The sequence below is a fragment of the Photinus pyralis genome, unplaced genomic scaffold, assembly GCF_008802855.1.
Source record: "Photinus pyralis isolate 1611_PpyrPB1 unplaced genomic scaffold, Ppyr1.3 Ppyr1.4_LG1, whole genome shotgun sequence".
Lineage (NCBI taxonomy): Eukaryota > Metazoa > Arthropoda > Insecta > Coleoptera > Lampyridae > Photinus > Photinus pyralis.
The window spans coordinates 65,430,448-65,448,208 of NW_022170249.1; the positions used below are offsets into that span (position 1 = coordinate 65,430,448).

Here is a 17,761-nt window from a genome sequence, read left to right on the forward strand (position 1 = left end):
AAGACTAAAACGGTGATCAAATGATTTTATTCTTTTATCAGAATTTTTGCATTAAATTTGAAAATAATAACATTCTTGGATAGAGCATGAAGATACTTTTTAAACGATGTATCACAAACCTATTTAAAAAATTGGGGGCTGTAATTTTCACTCGAAGGGTTGAAAGTAGATCATCCTTACTTTGAATAATGTCAATGTATAGTTTAAATTGGATTTGTTTCAGGATTTTCTATAAACAAGTACAGTAACCGAAATAATGAAATTATTCCATTTGACTTTTCCACACTGTATAAAGTGCGCATCGACCAAGTTTAACATATCTGCGGCCGAAGTCGGCTAGGAATTTTATTATCGAGAGATCTAAATTGGCACACCCCGTGGAAGGTATCTTACCCGTAATCATGTGAATTAGTTTTGGGGGAGATTTTGGGGCATTCTGCCAGGGTAATCAATGTCTAGTGGGAAAATGAGAGCGTCTTAATCGCGATAGATTTAATAGTATTGTTAGTTTCTTTGTAAAATTTGAAACATATTCGCGTTTGAAAAGCCGTTGCTACTGGTATAGGACCCTTAATACAGTTGGACCTAAATTCGATCTTTGGACAATCGTCACGGTCACGGTGTTTGTGATTGGAACGTAAAATACAACAGCGCGAGTTGCGGTAGTGATCGTTAAAAAAGAAGAAGAAAGTTTAAAGCAATAAATCGGTTTTATACACGCAGCAGAAATGCGGATTCAGGGCCGGATTGACGGGGGGGTCACGCCCCTCCTAACGCGTGACCATAGTCGGCAAAACTTCAGTTAGTCGGTCGGCACTCGGCAAATCGCTATTCAAATTAAATTAATTAAATTAATATTGGAAAAAATTGCGTAAAATACGCCGGTAAGCCGGAAAACCGTTTTGTAGCCGCCCCTTCCACGCAAAATGAAGAAATATTGGTTATTACTCTCATTGATATTACGAGGATGTAGATCCATTACCTTTCATGGTTAAAGCCGCTTAAAAATGTTCCGCAAATTTTTCTAGCCGTTATGTTTGCATGAGTTTAAACGTTGCGATAGGGATAGATGGTAGTATACAGGGTGGTCATTTTTAGCGCCTGACGATGGGATCTCTTATGTTGAAAACTAATGGTCAAATTGGGGTAAAGTTAAATTTAAAATGCGAATCAATCATTGAAACCACTTGTGGGATATAGTTTCAATAATTAAAAAGAACTGAATTCTGCGTTTTAATAATTCTGTATTTAAAAAAACGAGTATACCTATTTATTTATTTATTTATTATACTTCAGAAATGGGCGGTTTAGACTATGACATTATTTCGCATTATTTTTTGAATTTGTTTTGAACGTAGGAGTCACATTGAATTTTTACATTTTTTTAATAAAGAATTTACTATGGATTTCTATATTACATTTAACACTTAATTATTCAATTGTCACGAGAGTGTCTTTTAGACAAAAATCGGTTTTGGATAGATTACTACTTTTAACTTAATAATAATATATAATAAAATCTTGCCAAAAGAACGCTTTACTACATTTAAAACGACATTTTTATTAATTATCTTGATTATAAATGTAAACTACCAAAGCAAATCCGCAAATGAGTTTGGCTGCAATTTCTAAAGCACTGTCGTGAAAATTGAATAATAAGGTATTTTGGTAAAATCAAAGTAGTAAATTAAAAGCTATGGCACGTCAGAGAAAAATAACTCTGATGAAAGTTCATAAGATGAAATTTAGCGACTCTAACGCAAAAAAAAAGTTCTATGCCATTCTGGCCATATTTATCAAATTCCTCTGTAAAGGTCTTCTAAACGTCCCACTTCGACTCGGTTTTCGTGCAAATAGAAATAAAATAGAATCCATATCCATGACAGCCGCGAAAAAAGAGCACTCTGTATAATGACAAATAATAAAATAATAATTATTATTACTTTGGTATTTATTATATAGTTTAATTAAAAATCATTTGCGTTCCTCTATGGCGGATATTTCCAACGAGTCCCGTCTGTGCTCTCAACGTGGAAGCGAATATTCTCCCGCTTGCTCTTCGCCGAAAGCAGTTAATAGTTAACTATTACCTGAAAGTACATCAAAATGATAAACACCCAAATTATAGATTACTTACCGATGCAACTAGACCGACACGGTTATATAAATCGCAAGGTGAAAGAGCAAGACAATTCATGGAGGAGCTACAGTTAGAAGAGGATAACATTGTAGATTTCACAAAAGTGGCTGTCAAGCACTGTGTAAATGAGCGCTGGCAGGAGCAATGGGCGCGGGCCGATACATCTTTGAGAAGAATTAAACCAAACCTAGGACCACTTTTTTTACTTGACGTGGAACGTCTGCACTCGACAAAGCTGTATCGGCTCCGTTTGGGACACACTGCTCTCACGCATAGTTATTTGCTGAAGGGTGAGGCACCATCTTTGTGTAATAGATGTGGTATCAATTTAACACCAGAGCACATACTTTGTGTTTGTGTAAGATACCAAAATGAGCGTGACCTATTTAAAATTAGTGTGATATGGGAAACAAATTTTGCTAGTCAGGATCGCTGTAGAGGTGTGTTGGGATTCATGCGAAGCATTGGAATTTTAAATGATCTGTGATAATCTGTGATATTATGCGAGGCATTGGAATCTTGAATGAAATGTGATATTCTGTGATATTAGTATGTATGTATGTTGCTTAGTTCTTGTTCGTTGTACTTGTCTATATCTGTGTAAAAAGTAATAAAAATGGGTGATAGGCAAATGGCCTCAGCAGCCGAAGCCTTAGGTGGGGTTTTAGTGGGTATTCGCAATGGGAGAGCCCCACACTACTCTGGAACTTCCTTCTAGAGTGTGCATAAGGAGCATTTCCCCACCTATACAAAAAAAAAAAAAAAAAATTGGCTAACTGCCTTATTGGTTCTAAGTAATCCGAAAAAGATATAGCAGACAGTATACATTTGGAAAAAATAGGGTCACAATGGGCAGCGTTAAAATGCCGTCGTTTAATGTTGTACGGTGTATTATTTTGAATTTTTATTGAAGTCGGCATTTTTATTGCATACACCCCCCTCACTCGGAGCCTCTGACTACGGCCCTGTGCGGATTATCACGAAAATTAAAAGGACGTAATAGAAAGTATGTTCTTTACGTAGGGAGATAAAAAACTACTATCAAAAACAATTTAAGTAGGCGCGTGTTCCATATTTTTTGTTAAACTCGTTAACCCCAAACAGCTGTTGTATTATTAAAATGGTGGTTTGCTCGTAACTTTTAACATACATACAAGGATACACCAGAAAAGACAGCATCATTTTAAGAAATGTTCAATAAATCGATCGATCATCTAAAATTTCATAAGAGCCTAGCCGTTGGTTAAGTAATAATTTTTTGCTAAAGAAATAGGAATGATTGGAAAACGTCTCGGAAAACGTTATCAAGAAATTTCAAGATTCAATTTCTAACGAGATGATTAGTAACTTTTTCGAATGTTCGGTTTGTAAATTATAATAAGATAGATGAATAATTTTGTGCTCATCTAAGATTGAATTTTCTTTATTTTTTACAGTAGGTATTTAAAGCAATAGCAGCAATCAGTTGTGGGTACGAAACGGCACTGTATGTAATGATTAAAACACGTGCCAGGAAATGACTGAAACTCGGATGAGTAAGAAATCTTAAATAATTAGGTAATTAAGCAACACACGGTGTTCGCGAGCATTCATTAGATGTTAAGGTTTAAAATTATATGACGCAATTATTCACGGAAACGGCTAATTCAGCGTTTACATTCACAAATGGAAAAATATGTCGTAAATTTTTTATGGCCGTACGCTGCAGTACCTAAACATATTAATAACTAACCAATACCCATATTTAGTTTTACGGACGAAATTATGAATAGAGCCAAACACCTACGACCTTTTCTTGTAATTACCTACGTATAATACAGACGGAAAAGAATTTGCGAATGAATTAGGAAAATGCAGAGCGTGACTAATGCTAAACTTTCCAAAAACGTCATCTTTTAAATAAATTGTGCAGTTGAAATTCATGCGTTTTTTTGGATCACCCAACCCCCACTGTAAAGGTCAAAATTAGTAGTTTTTTAATTAGAAGAGAATTATTAAACTAATATCTAACGAGGGTTGTTAGGTCATTATGTTATTTATTTTTTATTTTATTGCCTTTATTTCAATTTTCGAATTCTGTGTTCTACGCATAATAAAAACAATTCGAAAATGGAGTTTAAAAACTACTCTTGAGATTGAAGAAGTTTATAGGCAAGACGAAGAAGTTGAGAAGTATGAAGAACAAATCAATGGTTTCTAGTCTATAACTTTTGATTGAAAAATCTAATCGAAAAAGTACGAATTGTTTTGGATTCTACGCACCAAAATTAATAAGAAAAAGTGTTTTCCCGAGAAATTTTGGTGTAGTCGATTTTTGGTAAAAAAGGAAGGTTATACACTGCCTTTTTTTGAGCCCCGCAAAAAAATTGTCTCAGATCGACATGAAATAAAATTTTCTTATAGAATGTGGCCTGTAGAATCCATAATTTCAAACAGTTCCAAGATTGGGCTACTAGTTCAAAAGTTACAGCCCTTTGAAATTTTTTTCGAAATTGGTTTCTAGTCTATAACTTTTGATTGAGAAGTCTGATCGAAAAAGTACGAATTGATTTGGATTCTACGCACCCAAATTAATAAGAAAAAGTGTTTCCCCGAGAAATTTTGGTGTAGTCGATTTTTGGTAAAAAAGGAAGGTTATACACTGCCTTTTTTTGAGCCCCGAAAAAAAAATTGTTTCAGATCGACCCGGAAAAAAAATTTTCTTATAGAATGTGGCCTGTAGAATCCATAATTTCAAACAGTTCCAAGATTGGGCTACTAGTTCGAAAGTTACAGCCCTTTGAATTTTCTGTCGAAATTGGTTTCTAGTCTATAACTTTTGATTGAGAAGTCTGATCGAAAAAGTACGAATTGTTTTGGATTCTACGCACCAAAATTAATAAGAAAAAGTGTTTTCCCGAGAAATTTTGGTGCAGTCGATTTTTGGTAAAAAAGGAAGGTTATACACTGCCTTTTTTTTGAGCCCCGAAAAAAAAATTGTCTCAGATCGATCCGGAAAAAAAATTTTCTTATAGAATGTGGCTTGTAGAATCCATAATTTCAAACAGTTCCAAGATTGGGCTACTAGTTCAAAAGTTACAGCCCTTTGAATTTTCTTTCGAAATTGGTTTCTAGTCTATAACTTTTGATTGAAAAATCTAATCGAAAAAGTACGAATTGTTTTGGATTCTACGCACCAAAATTAATAAGAAAAAGTGTTTTCCCGAGAAATTTTGGTGCAGTCGATTTTTAGTAAAAAAGGAAGGTTATACACTGCCTTTTTTTGAGCCCCGAAAAAAAAATTGTCTCAGATCGACCCGGAAAAAAATTTTCTTATAGAATGTGGCCTGTAGAATCCATAATTTCAAACAGTTCCAAGATTGGGCTACTAGTTCAAAAGTTACAGCCCTTTGAATTTTCTTTCGAAATTGGTTTCTAGTCTATAACTTTTGATTGAGAAGTCTGATCGAAAAAGTACGAATTGTTTTGGATTCTACGCACCAAAATTAATAAGAAAAAGTGTTTTCCCGAGAAATTTTGGTGTAGTCGATTTTTGGTATAAAAAGGAAGGTGCATTTAACTGATTTAACAGTAAACGATATTTCTCTAGAACATTTTCCGGATGAATCACTACACCACGACAAGGCAGTCATGATAGTTTGTAGATAAAAACGCAGTCCGTTCAAGCCTTACGCGAACATCAATCCATCACCAATCTAAATAGCGAGCAGATTGAAAAAAAAGTGATTCATTCATAGAAGTAAAGAAGAAAGAAAATCAAGGATCACAGCAATATAAATGGTTCCCTTAAGTCCTCGGAAAGAAAGACAAGGAGGTGCAGATACAATACGTTACCACGATTTAATAACTGATGGAATAATCTTTTTTTGGAAAAAAGTTTCATACAATACCTTGACCTCGACCTTCATAGACAACTTCAGAATTCAGAACCCCTAATTTTGAACTATGAAATGAAAAGACAGGGAAATTATTTATCAATTGCTTTGATATATCAATTAATCTAAAAATAGGTTACATATGCCCCAAAATTTAGGCTTTACAGCCCCAAACACATCATGTGTAAAATTTTAACCCCCTACGACCACGTATAAGGGTTGTAGTATAATATGATCCGAACAATTTATTTATCAAGATAAATGAATCACCTTGTATATAATACATATATGTATAACATATATAAATAATAAATACCAGACAGACAATTAAATGTTCATTTAATTATACCGGAGAAATATACCCAAACCGAACATAGGGAATTAACATGGGAAAAAGGTTGCTCCTCGTGTTCTTAGAGGGTTTATAATGACACCAATCGAAAGAAAATTTTTTTCCTCGTCTAATGATATACGAATTAGTTCATTTTCAGGTCAATTTCTCACTATTTTATCAAAAATTCGACAATAATTACCAACATAATGTTTAGCCCACGGTTTAGCCATGACTAAGTTTAAGACAAAAAGCAGATTCAAAGTCGAAATTAATATCAGTTTATTATGACAACTGGCTTTAATTTTTTTGTAAAATGCTGTTCACTGAGGAAAATCTATTTATAATAAACAACGTTTACAGCGGAAATATTTACTTTAGTACGCGATATTTGTTTTCCGTGCATTTTAATGAGCGTCCCATTCCGTCTGTGTGAAAATCTATTTCAATTCTTTAGGAAATTTCCATGGTTTAACATGATTTTGCTAATTGGATTTATTGCCGAATTTTTGATAAAATAATGAAAAATACATCTGAAAATTAGCTAATTCGTATATCATTAGAACTTAGATGAGAAAAAAAATCTTCTTCTGATTAGTGTCATTATAAACCCTGTAAGTTAACATGGGGAGCAACGATCTGCGAAAAACGTTTTTCCCATGTTCGATTTTAAAATATTCACCCGGTATAGTAGCTTTTACCTTTGTAAATAAACTATTGATCATTGTAACATTTTTTTTATGGGATTAATAAAGAATTTCGTAAGATGGTTCTTGGTTTCAACTTAAAATATGCCACCTACTCCAGCAGCTTTGAAAACAGCAAAATATTTTTCCATGTAGTTCTCTCCCTTATGACACTTCTGCACCACGCGCTCCATTGATATTGGGATCAATACCTACAGGCTACACTTTTCTGAGAATTTGGATGTATTCAAAACTGACTATTAACGATTTAAATGGCCTCAACTCTTCAAGAGTATTAGGAGTAGACCACAGTAGATGCGGGGGATTTCCGATGAAATCTAATGATTCAAAGATATTTTTGGAAATGTCTCCTTGCCTATAATTGGACATAAATATAAATACTGATACCAAAGAGTAACTCTTTGTTTCGGAGTGTAAAATATAAGGGGAGTCATAGATTTTTGATTCATTTATGTTTTTCGTTGGAACGCCCTTTCCAGTTTTGAAAACATTGCAAAAAATCAATCATAGATTTCGGGAACACAACAAAAACTTTCATTGATACGACTCCAAAAACAAGTACCTTGGTCATGTTTTGAATTTGGTGGAAAATTGTGGACAATTGGAAAACGCATCGCAAATATTTTAGAATAATACACAAGGCAGATGAAATGAATACCTCTTGTTTAATGAAAACCAGCTAAAATGTGTAAAAGATTTCACTTCAAATTTCGTTTCGTTACATGGCATTAAAAATTATATAATACACATTAACAATTGTACCTTTACAGGTTTGAACAATAAAAAAAAAGGTAATTGAGCATTGACATTAAGTAATTTTTATAATCGACGTTTCATTATTGTAAAGCATGATGTACTAATCAAATTAACTACATTAATTTATTGTATAATCTGGCATTTTTTTCTAAAACAAATAACCATCTTTACTTTTCAAATTAGGCACATCTTAATTTAGAATAAGCGAATTTCTACTCAACTGAAGGTTTCCTACCGCATCTATCGTTAAAGTCTCCAGCACTGCAATACAATTTTCCCATGTTTTCAGTACCGTGCTTCTTTTTTATTTATTTAGGTCATTATGAGGGATGTCTCTCCTATCAGAGCTCTACCGTAAATTTGCCGAAACCGTCATGGAAAAGGCATGTAAACAAAGAGGCTGAAAAAGGTCACTTATAAGATAGATTGCAGTCATGCAAGTCACATTGGAACCCGCATATAATCTAACCTTGCAACTAATATAGAAATTATAACAGTATTATGCACGTTTCCTTGAAACATGGATTTAAAAAAACACTTTTTATGGAAACGCGAGAGGGAGCAGGATGAATTAGTTTTCTCTAGGAACCAAAAAAACGCGCACCATGCAAAAACTCAAGGCTATTATTTCAATTAAGCGTAGTTAATAACGTGCAAATAAAAAAAACGACTTACACTCACTTTAAACAAGTAAATCCAAAGGATCACTATTAATCATAATCACGATCTCATTTTGCACAACAATCACCGAAACCGTAAAAAAAAATCACTCGCTCGAATTTCGCTCGTTGAACGTACCTGAAAGACTAAAAACTTAATCAGATCGTGGAATGCGCTCCAATCCAAACTGTAAACGTTTCACTGGATTTGCCGCCGCTTTTGTCCTTTCACTTTTACGTATTTGTTATACGAAGATAAGATGAGATGGAATTAGCTGTACGTTTTCAAATTTAAAAAAAAAGGTACAATCGTAGGAGTTTAAGGTGTCGATTATGCGCAAAACAACTTGACATTTAAATAAAACCCGATGTGCCTTAAATGAACTCCGCCTACTGGAATTTTACTTAATTTGTTTATACCCCAATTTTTTTTGCCATAATAAAACACACCTGACGCCGATCCGGCTTCCTGGTGTTGATTATGCAAGATTCGGTCGCGTTAATTGGGAAAATTAGTGAAATTGCATAAACGTTTTTTTTTGCGACGGCGACCGTGACCATTAATAATTTGAACAAAAAGGAAAGTAATATACGTGATATTGATACACAATTATCGACTTTTTTATTGGATATAGTTATGTTAATTGCATACTAATGAGAAGTTCTACACCCAACATTGAAAAGTACTCGCTAATTACGGTCTAATTTTTTTTCCTATGGTGGTCACCTTGAATTCGTCCTTAAATATTTTCGGTCAAGTTATCCGTGTAGGTATCGTTTTATTTGTGGGAAACTTTTACTTTTAAAGAGGGATGTTAATAAGAACAAATTTTCTAAGGATATGTAAAGTTATGAAGCCTGCGAATGGCTCAAACAACGAGCTTTTTTGATGTGCACTGTGAGCAGTTTTTTTTGCATCAGAAAAGAAAACCAAAGTTCAAACAAGTCTTAGTGTATGATTTTAGTAAATAAACGCTTATTGTTCTATACAGTGCTATTTATTAAGAAGTAGACATAGGGATTTACATGTATTGTTTTTTCCCTATGTCCACTGTTAAATGACAAAACTTCTCCTGAAGGGCGCCTAATTGCATCCAAATTGTCAAAACAAATAAAGATTTGGCTGCCATTAATTAATTTGAATATTGTTGCTTTGGCTTCCAATTGATAATATCAAGTTTTCCTTTAGTTGAATACCTCACCCGCGGATAAATACGAAAGCCAAAGCGACAATATCCAAATTAATTAATGTGACAGCCAGATCTTTATTTGTTTTAAGAAGATATTTTGGATGCATACAATTAGGCGCCTTTCAGAAGATATTTTGTCATTTAAAAGTAGACAATAAATAGCACTGTATGTAGAATGTAATGTTTTTTTTCGACATTGTCATAGTTATTCGGGTCGAAGACGACTCCAACAAATCAAAGATCATGAAAATCGGTTCAGCCGTTCTTGAGGTGGTGTAACAACAACGACTTTGTTTAATATACAGGGTGATTCAGAATTGAGTGCAAATATTTTAAATGCGTATTTACCGAACAAAATAAGACATTTTTTCCATATAATCGTATGCCCTAACTTGCTTCGTTTTATAGACACAGGGTGTAAAAGTTTAACAAAAATCGGTTTTATTCAAAAACCTTTCAGTCGATTTAAATAAAATTTGTCGTCATAAGGGCCTTCCTTTGGTGGGAATAAAATAAATAAAAACAGACTTTTTAAAAACTTGTACACCCAATATTTATAAAACGAAGCAAGTTTGGACATACATATTTCTTATTTTTAGCTGGTAAATACGCCTTTAAAATCTTTGCACCCAATTTTGAATCACCCTTTATAAAGATAATCCTTTCACATCACAGTTTGAGTATTCTGATATTCTGAAGAAGATCTCAGATTTAGTTTTAGCTGATCCTATCAAAGACTGAGTAGGTCATTTAGGAATTTTTATGTGATCGCTACTAATAATAATAGCCCCGCGTTAGAACATCTGACAACGTTTTACGGGATAAGTCGGTAACGGACAAACGGCCGTTGTGTGTGACTTTAGTCATCGGCGGATTTCAGACTACGCACTGCAGGAAATAACACGATATTACGAATGTAATGCTGAAAACCCGAAAGTTCTACGATATTCCGTTGCCGAGATCTCGATCGATTTATAAAAACTGAAAAGGCGCCCGAACAGCCGACAGTTACTGAAACTATAAGCTCATTTTTGAGAATCAAAGATGGGCTAAAAGCAAAGCTCAATTCAAATGAAACACGTAGAATAAAGGCAATTGTTAATTTCCACCACGGCTTATAAATCTTTCTTTACAACTCCATTTATCGTACAAATTCCAATTTTGACACCCAGCAGATTTCTTATGATACGTAATGCGTAAACTGTTCCACCCTTAGAAATCAGAAATGAAAGTACAGACAGACCGACATCATCGAGATTTTGTTTGATTCGCATTCCTATTGCTAAAAAACGTGTATTTCCGTAAAAAGTGGGGGAGGAAGGTCATTTTTTACTTAGATGCAATACCTCCCTTTCTAACGTGCGGGTGGTAAAACTACTCAGAATTACTTTTATGAACTATTTGCACATCTATAGAACCATCTGATTCCGCACGAGGGCATACTTTCAGCTTCGGGATAACCCGGGATAATCTAAAGAGAAGAATTCGAAGGAGGATGATCTGAGGAACCCAATAAATAGGAAGAATTTGGAATCATTCCGTAGAATCGCACAAATTTAAAGAAACTTCGGCCAGTTGCACAAAAAAAATCCAGGATTATTGTTTAATCCAGTATTAAGACATTTGATTGGCTTTATATTGCAGTAGGCAGCCAATCAAATGTCAAAATTCTTGTTTAAACTCAAATTTGGCAAATAATGTAGAATTTTGATTATAATTCGCTTTCCTGCAACCGGCCGCTAAGAATCTAAACCTGGAAAGCCATTCTCAAATAATGAAGAATCTGAGGAATTGAAATGATTCGAAGAAACTAAATAATCCGAAAGACCTGATGAATCAGAGGAGAGGAGAGAGAGAGAAAAATCCAAAGGATCTGCGTAAAATGTAAAATTCGAGAAACTGGTACGAATTAAAGACTGTTAAAGAATAGGAGGAAAGATTTTGAATGATCTGAGCCATTTTTGTAGCAAAATGAATATGAAGAAATTGGAGAATCCTACGAATTTGGAAGTGCCGAAAAGAACATACAAACGAAAGTAATGGAAGAGTAGGAAAACTGTTTTGGAATTGGACTAATGCTCTGTTTTACACAACTATTGTGATTGCATTGTTTTACTGCATATATAACAGTGGTGACGCATTGCGATCTCATCTCAGTGGTTTATGTTAATCTGTTCCGTAATTTATCCTTGAATTTTGAACATCTTCGAGCAACAAATGCGCGTTAAAAGCATTGACACTAAACGGAGAACGAAATTTGGGAGGAACATAAGAAACCGAGTTGTTTATTCCTCATTAAACTTATAGTTAATTAGCTTCTTCCGAATATGGTTATCAAAAATTAAATTGAGATGTAGAAAAACGTTTCAAATCCACAGACTTTTTGTTCAAGTTCAAGGTTGTCGCTTACCGGTGGCGTATGGCATTCAATGTCATATATTAATTTATAGGTGTTTATTATAAGTTTAAAATCGTCGTCCCACCGACATTCAAAAGGTTAGAAATTTACATAAGACTTTGCATAGATCGAAAACAAATCTGCATTTTAAATGCGAAACGTTTTTTTTTGGTACCACTGATAATCTACTATTCTTCTTTTTACGTATCACTCGCAAGACGGAAAATAATTATTCACACTTTCATAGACGCTCCAAAAACAGAGAGCTTTCAAGTCAACGATACCATAAGGGTTTTCTAATACCAGAAAGCAATAATTTAGCAAACCGCCTACGTTAACGTGATTCAAAATAACTGCTTCGGGTAGGTGGCTGAAATATACGGTACAAACGAGAAACTCTCGTTATATCCAGCGCAAGAAGCCTTTTATAATTGGTAATATCTGTAAATACTTGCGCTAAATGTGGCTGGACCACAAGACGCTATCTAATACATCATATTGTGTAACAAACCAGAAACTTTACACTTCATTAGAGGCGTTACCCTCTGCAAGCGCTGTTTTTTGGTTTTAATTACACGTTACTCTTGCGCCACGTCAAAGACATCTCTCATAGTCACACTATTATGCATAAACAATAAATTAACATCTCAGATCGGTAAATAAAAACCAAGTCGTCCTTGATAATCACATAAATATGAATAGATGTGGCCGGGTACCAATTAGTGAATTATCACATCAAAATTTATTAGCTTAAGATGTCAATGTCACGAGGGGGAAGTTGGAATGTCAATCACCAACACAAAAATTACTAATAATAGTGTACAAAAACCCCCTGCCAGTACGAATTTTATTCATTCATGTATCTGCCGAAGACTGTTTGACACATTAACATGTTTTTTTAATCGTCCTGGGAATATGATGGATTCTTCAGTTATTCATATTTAAATCTGACGTACCATTACAAGTGGAAGAGAAATCGAATTTGTTGTTAAACTTTAACTATTCGTAGCATGTAACCTTCACCCATTTCTACTAATTTCGCTTTCCGTCAAAGTTAAAACATGTGGTTTTGGCAAATTGAGTAGTCAGTTTTCTCACGAAGTTTTAACTTGATTAGTTAAACAAATATAATATAAACAGCTTCAAGGTGGTATACTAATCGAAACACATTACCGGTATTTATCCTAATTATACAATTTTAAATCGTTTTCACACATAAATTGTTTGATCTTTATTTCCGCGTCTATCTTTGCCGTTAAAAAACTCGAAGGCAAATCGGAGCGAAAAATTATAAATTATACTAAAAATATAGGCAAAAAATAGTAGCTGTCACAGGGAAAAAGAAAAGCTTGTAGAAGAATAAACTTCTCGGAGTGCAACGTAGAATATATCGAAACGAATGAAGGAAACGAAATAAATTATGGAAAAAAGTTTAGAACGGCGAAGAGGATGATCGAAGAGCAGAAAAAGTTAACCGAATAATGAACAAACCTAAATAATACTACAAACAGAAGTGAGGACAACGGTTAACAGAAGACCAAGTTTTAGTATTGAACAATTGGAAATTGCTTGGATGAATCCATTACCACCTAAGTAGAAGAGGAAGAACCATTTCAAATGTTGGTAATCCAGTAGTTGGAGTTGATAGAATATGTAGTTCTTTTTAAATAAAAGGGCCGCTGTAACGGGGGTCCGTTTAAAGAGTCAGGTTTGCAAATAAGGGCGATAATTGTACGATTTTTCCGAGCCGTTTTCAAAAGGGGATAATTATTGTGGGAGTTTCCACGGATGTTTTTAAATAAGGCGATAGTTAATGCGCGATTTTTTCGGGACGTCGCACAATGAAGATAATTAATTAATGTTCTCAAATAAGCCTTTGGATTTCATTTGTCGAATTTTTTATAAAGTAATCAATCATTGATCTGTTTTCCACTCGGTTTTCCATGACAAAATGGCAAAACTTTTTACAATATAAATTATAATTAAAATGAGATTTCTTCTTTTTACTTTAGCATCCCCTTAATCCACTTCTCACCTTCCCTCTCATTCAGTACCTCATTTCCACCTCCGTAGAGATACATGTGCTCTATGTCCTCTTTTTCGTCTCCGCATATTGTACATTTTCTTTCTTCTTCTTGTTTCCATTTCTCTTTTCCCCTCTCTTCATTTTGGCAACTGCATCTGGCATTTGTTTTAAAATTTTCCCTGCGTTTACAGCTAGAAGGCATTCGTCCCTCTTAGCACCTTCTTAGCAAACACAGGGCACGTTACAATGCGTGCACTCGTCTTCACATCCATGTAAAAAGTCCTCTTTTATCATGTAATAATTTCGGAGATTATTTAGGAGTACGCTTTGTTGCAGATTTTTTAGCAGAAAGTGGGCGGGGTCTTGGTAATTTCAAAATTTGAGTAAATTAAGATTTGTGGGAAGGTTCGCAGTTTACATTTGAAAGTTAGAAATCATATTTTTGTTCTACGTATTTCAATTCTATAGTGTAGTTTCAGAATGACTTTCGGAAGTTTCAGGTTCTCGTGGGTCAGACATTAAAAAAAGGTAATCTTATCTCAGTGGGGTTTCCGTTACAAAGATAGCTGACATACAGGGTGTTAATTAATTGAGTGCCGATAATACTGAGTGTGAATCCTCGGGTGGTTTTAGGGAGAAAAGTTTATATCAACATATGTCCTAAACTTAATAAATAAAATTGTCAGTTCAAACCCGTACGGACGTCACCAGTGAAAATTTTAAAAATCTTTTACGTCAAAAAATGCTCTTTAATGATAAAAAGGGATGTACAAAACTTCATAAAAATATCTAAGAGAAAAAACTTTGATCACATTTTTCTTAAAATTTTAACACCCTGTATCTCAAAAACTAAGAGGTTTAGGACATATGTTGATATAAACTTTTCTCCTAAAAATCACCCGAGGATTCACACCCTGTATTATTGACACTCAATTAATTAATACCCTATAGAATGACGGGGCACTGAAATCATTCGTTTACATTGTAATAATGAAATTCAGAGCGTGGGCTTTTTAAGAATCGGCTCTAGTAGAGTGCCTTTCGAGGGGTTGGATCTAAACAGAGAATTGTTTATTTCCTGGATCTTGAATTTTTTTGTACAGGGTGGTTCAAATTCGCAGCTCACCATTGAGATTTTCGTAACGGTGAGAGATACATTGTAGGTTAAATGGAGGCAAAATTGCCAATTTTGTGACTCAAAAAAACGCATTTGAATTGTTTGGAAAATGACAATATGAGATATCACCGAAAATCTGAAAATGTCAAATTTCGTATTCATTTTCTCTAGATTAAACTGTCGCAAATGGATGGTTCCCGTTAGCACCTTCTTTGGGCATTTTTTTTTGGAAAATCTGAATCTGTTATCGGAATTTCCATAAATGTAGAAGCTACAAGCTACTACTTTCTTATTTTTTGTGGACTCCATAATGGAATTCCCCATACCTGTCTCATCGCCACCACCCCCGTTTCCCTTAATTCTCTTAGCTGCGCATTTGCCACATTGTTTCTGTGAATTGGGTATCCTAAATATTAAATTTCTTTTACCTTCTCTATGCTTTCCTTTCTCCATTTGCATTCTCCCTTTTCTTTGCACCGCCTACCCAAATCTCATCATCTTCGTCTTTTCTACATTTAGCTCCATTCCTTTCCTTTCCCAGCACCTTTCCATTTTCATTTACTTCATCTGTTCTACCTCTGTTGCCACGATCACTGCGTCGTCCTTGGCGCTGTCTGTAGAGATTAAATAAGGTTGAAGTGGGCATGTCCAAAACACTTCAGTCTTCTTCCCTTTTATTCTTACTTTCAACCTTGTCTCTCCATATAGTTCCTTGATTTTGTCCATTAACTTCTTGTCAATTTTCCCATCGTCCATCATCATTTTCCACAATTTCTTCCTCTTCCACTCAGTCAAACGCTGCCTTGATTAAATACTAAACTTGTGGGGCCCAGATGTGTTGAGTCTAACAGGCTCAATAGAAAATAAGCCAGGGGAAGAAATTAAGGAAATTATCATGACATATTTTCATGAAATTATGTCAAGAAATAAGGTTCGGATTCCCAGCATGCAGTGCGAGAAGAAGGTTTCAACGACCAAAAAAGCTTCATAACACTTTAAAGAGAAAACAACCCGAAGACCTACCGCTGATTTAAGAATTTCTTCCAAGAAACAAAGAACTCGATTCTTTTAAGGTGACAAATTTTTCTAGATCCGAATGACTATCGATTTGCTCTTTGAAACATGCAAGATAGTTCCACTAAGTCTAGGTAACCATTCACAATAAAAGAGCTTGTTGACTTACCCTTCTTGCAAAACATAACAAAAGTAATACGAAAAGACCGGTGTCTTATACGTGTAACGATCAATCATCAACTACTTACATAAATCGATAAATATTGTCTTCGTGCGACCGAATCCAGTTTTCACAACCTTGTCAAGGTACCTGCATTTGATATGCGTAATAATTAGGCAAATTGAAATTAATCTAAAATTTAAAAGTAAAATGGTCCGTATTAAGATAATGTAAGCACCGTTTTATGGGACAGTTCCGCAACCACCGAAGTTTACATTTTACCTGAACATTTTCGAAGTTATTTCCATAAACATGTAACCTTACAGTTACGTAACAAGGCCGTTTGAAGAACTTGTTCTGTACCACTTTGCGTCGTCAGAAAAAAAGCTAACAGTAGGTACAATGGGTAACATCCAAAAAGTGAGCTTGGAACCCAATTTGCGAATATTTGAGAATCTTGTTCAATTCGGTGAATGAATATTGACAGATTTTGATAATATTCGCTATTTGTTGCGATTAAGTCAACACTTCATTTACGTAAGACAAATCTAACGGCAATTGATTTTTCATGAAAACCAGAAAAAGCGCTCTCCCAAATTCAGTAGGAGGTAAAATATGTAAAAGAGAAATTCTTAGTAGGTGTCACTCGAACTGAAATGATACTAATTTATTTAAATTGCAATTGCTGTTGCCCCCATAATCTAAATTTCCATCCGCTTACATGTACTTTTAGAGTACCTGTTCGTGAATAAATAATCCGGGACACTTTCGTAAAACTAAATACGATTTGAAGCCACATAAGAAAAGGCATGTTAAATTGAGATTTATGCACACTCAAATAGTTTTTAGGTACCTATAGATAAACGTGAATTATGAATTGGCAACATAAACTTTAAGAAAATTAATTGAAGGTTCCAATTTGTAGTCATGCTTGAAGCTGAAGGTATATTCTTCTGGCGTCTGAACAGATATCCCCTTGTTGGGCTCTGTGGATGTGGGAGTTAGAGGGACGAATTTACACTATTCTGACATGGAGACGGACAAAAAAATAACCAGAGGGAGCGTCCCAGGATACCCCTCAACCTATGGTACAGGCCACCGAGCCTCAACAATACACCAAAACACGCAAACACATCTCCGGCACTGAGCAGAAGAGGAGAAAGAATAGCAGGTTGGCCTAAATGGGCCAAACCGCTCCAACAGTCGCCTCCAAACCATCCACCCTCCCGTGACTCAACCCTGAACCAGAGGCAGGTTCTCGTGCCTGAGAAGAGAAGAAGGATTATTAATATTTTGGTATTTCAGCGCCGTTAATTAATTATTAGGCATTTTAGATTCCCATAATAAACGAAAACCAGGATAGAAACGAGTTCCAAATCGAGGTGTTC

General features: G+C 34.7%; 2 protein-coding genes across 5 annotated transcripts in view; both read right to left on the reverse strand.

Moving 5' to 3' along the window:
* Positions 1-17,761, reverse strand: part of LOC116159660 (beta-mannosidase-like) — a 503,499-nt gene that overhangs the window by 43,818 nt on the left and 441,920 nt on the right. The window lies entirely within an intron of this gene.
* The window catches only part of LOC116159659 (uncharacterized protein DDB_G0283697), a 175,118-nt gene that overhangs the window by 37,710 nt on the left and 119,647 nt on the right, over positions 1-17,761 (reverse strand). The window contains exon 1 of one of the 4 annotated variants that reach the window (XM_031472687.1): positions 15,628-16,039. The exons of 2 other annotated variants lie outside the window; for them this stretch is intronic. In XM_031472687.1, the coding sequence (XP_031328547.1) occupies positions 15,628-15,658 (31 nt within the window). In that variant the 5' untranslated portion in view covers positions 15,659-16,039. Of the gene's footprint in view, positions 1-8,490; positions 8,624-15,627; positions 16,040-17,761 lie in introns of those variants that run through there. One more of the 4 variants, XM_031472688.1, reaches the window with a different exon arrangement.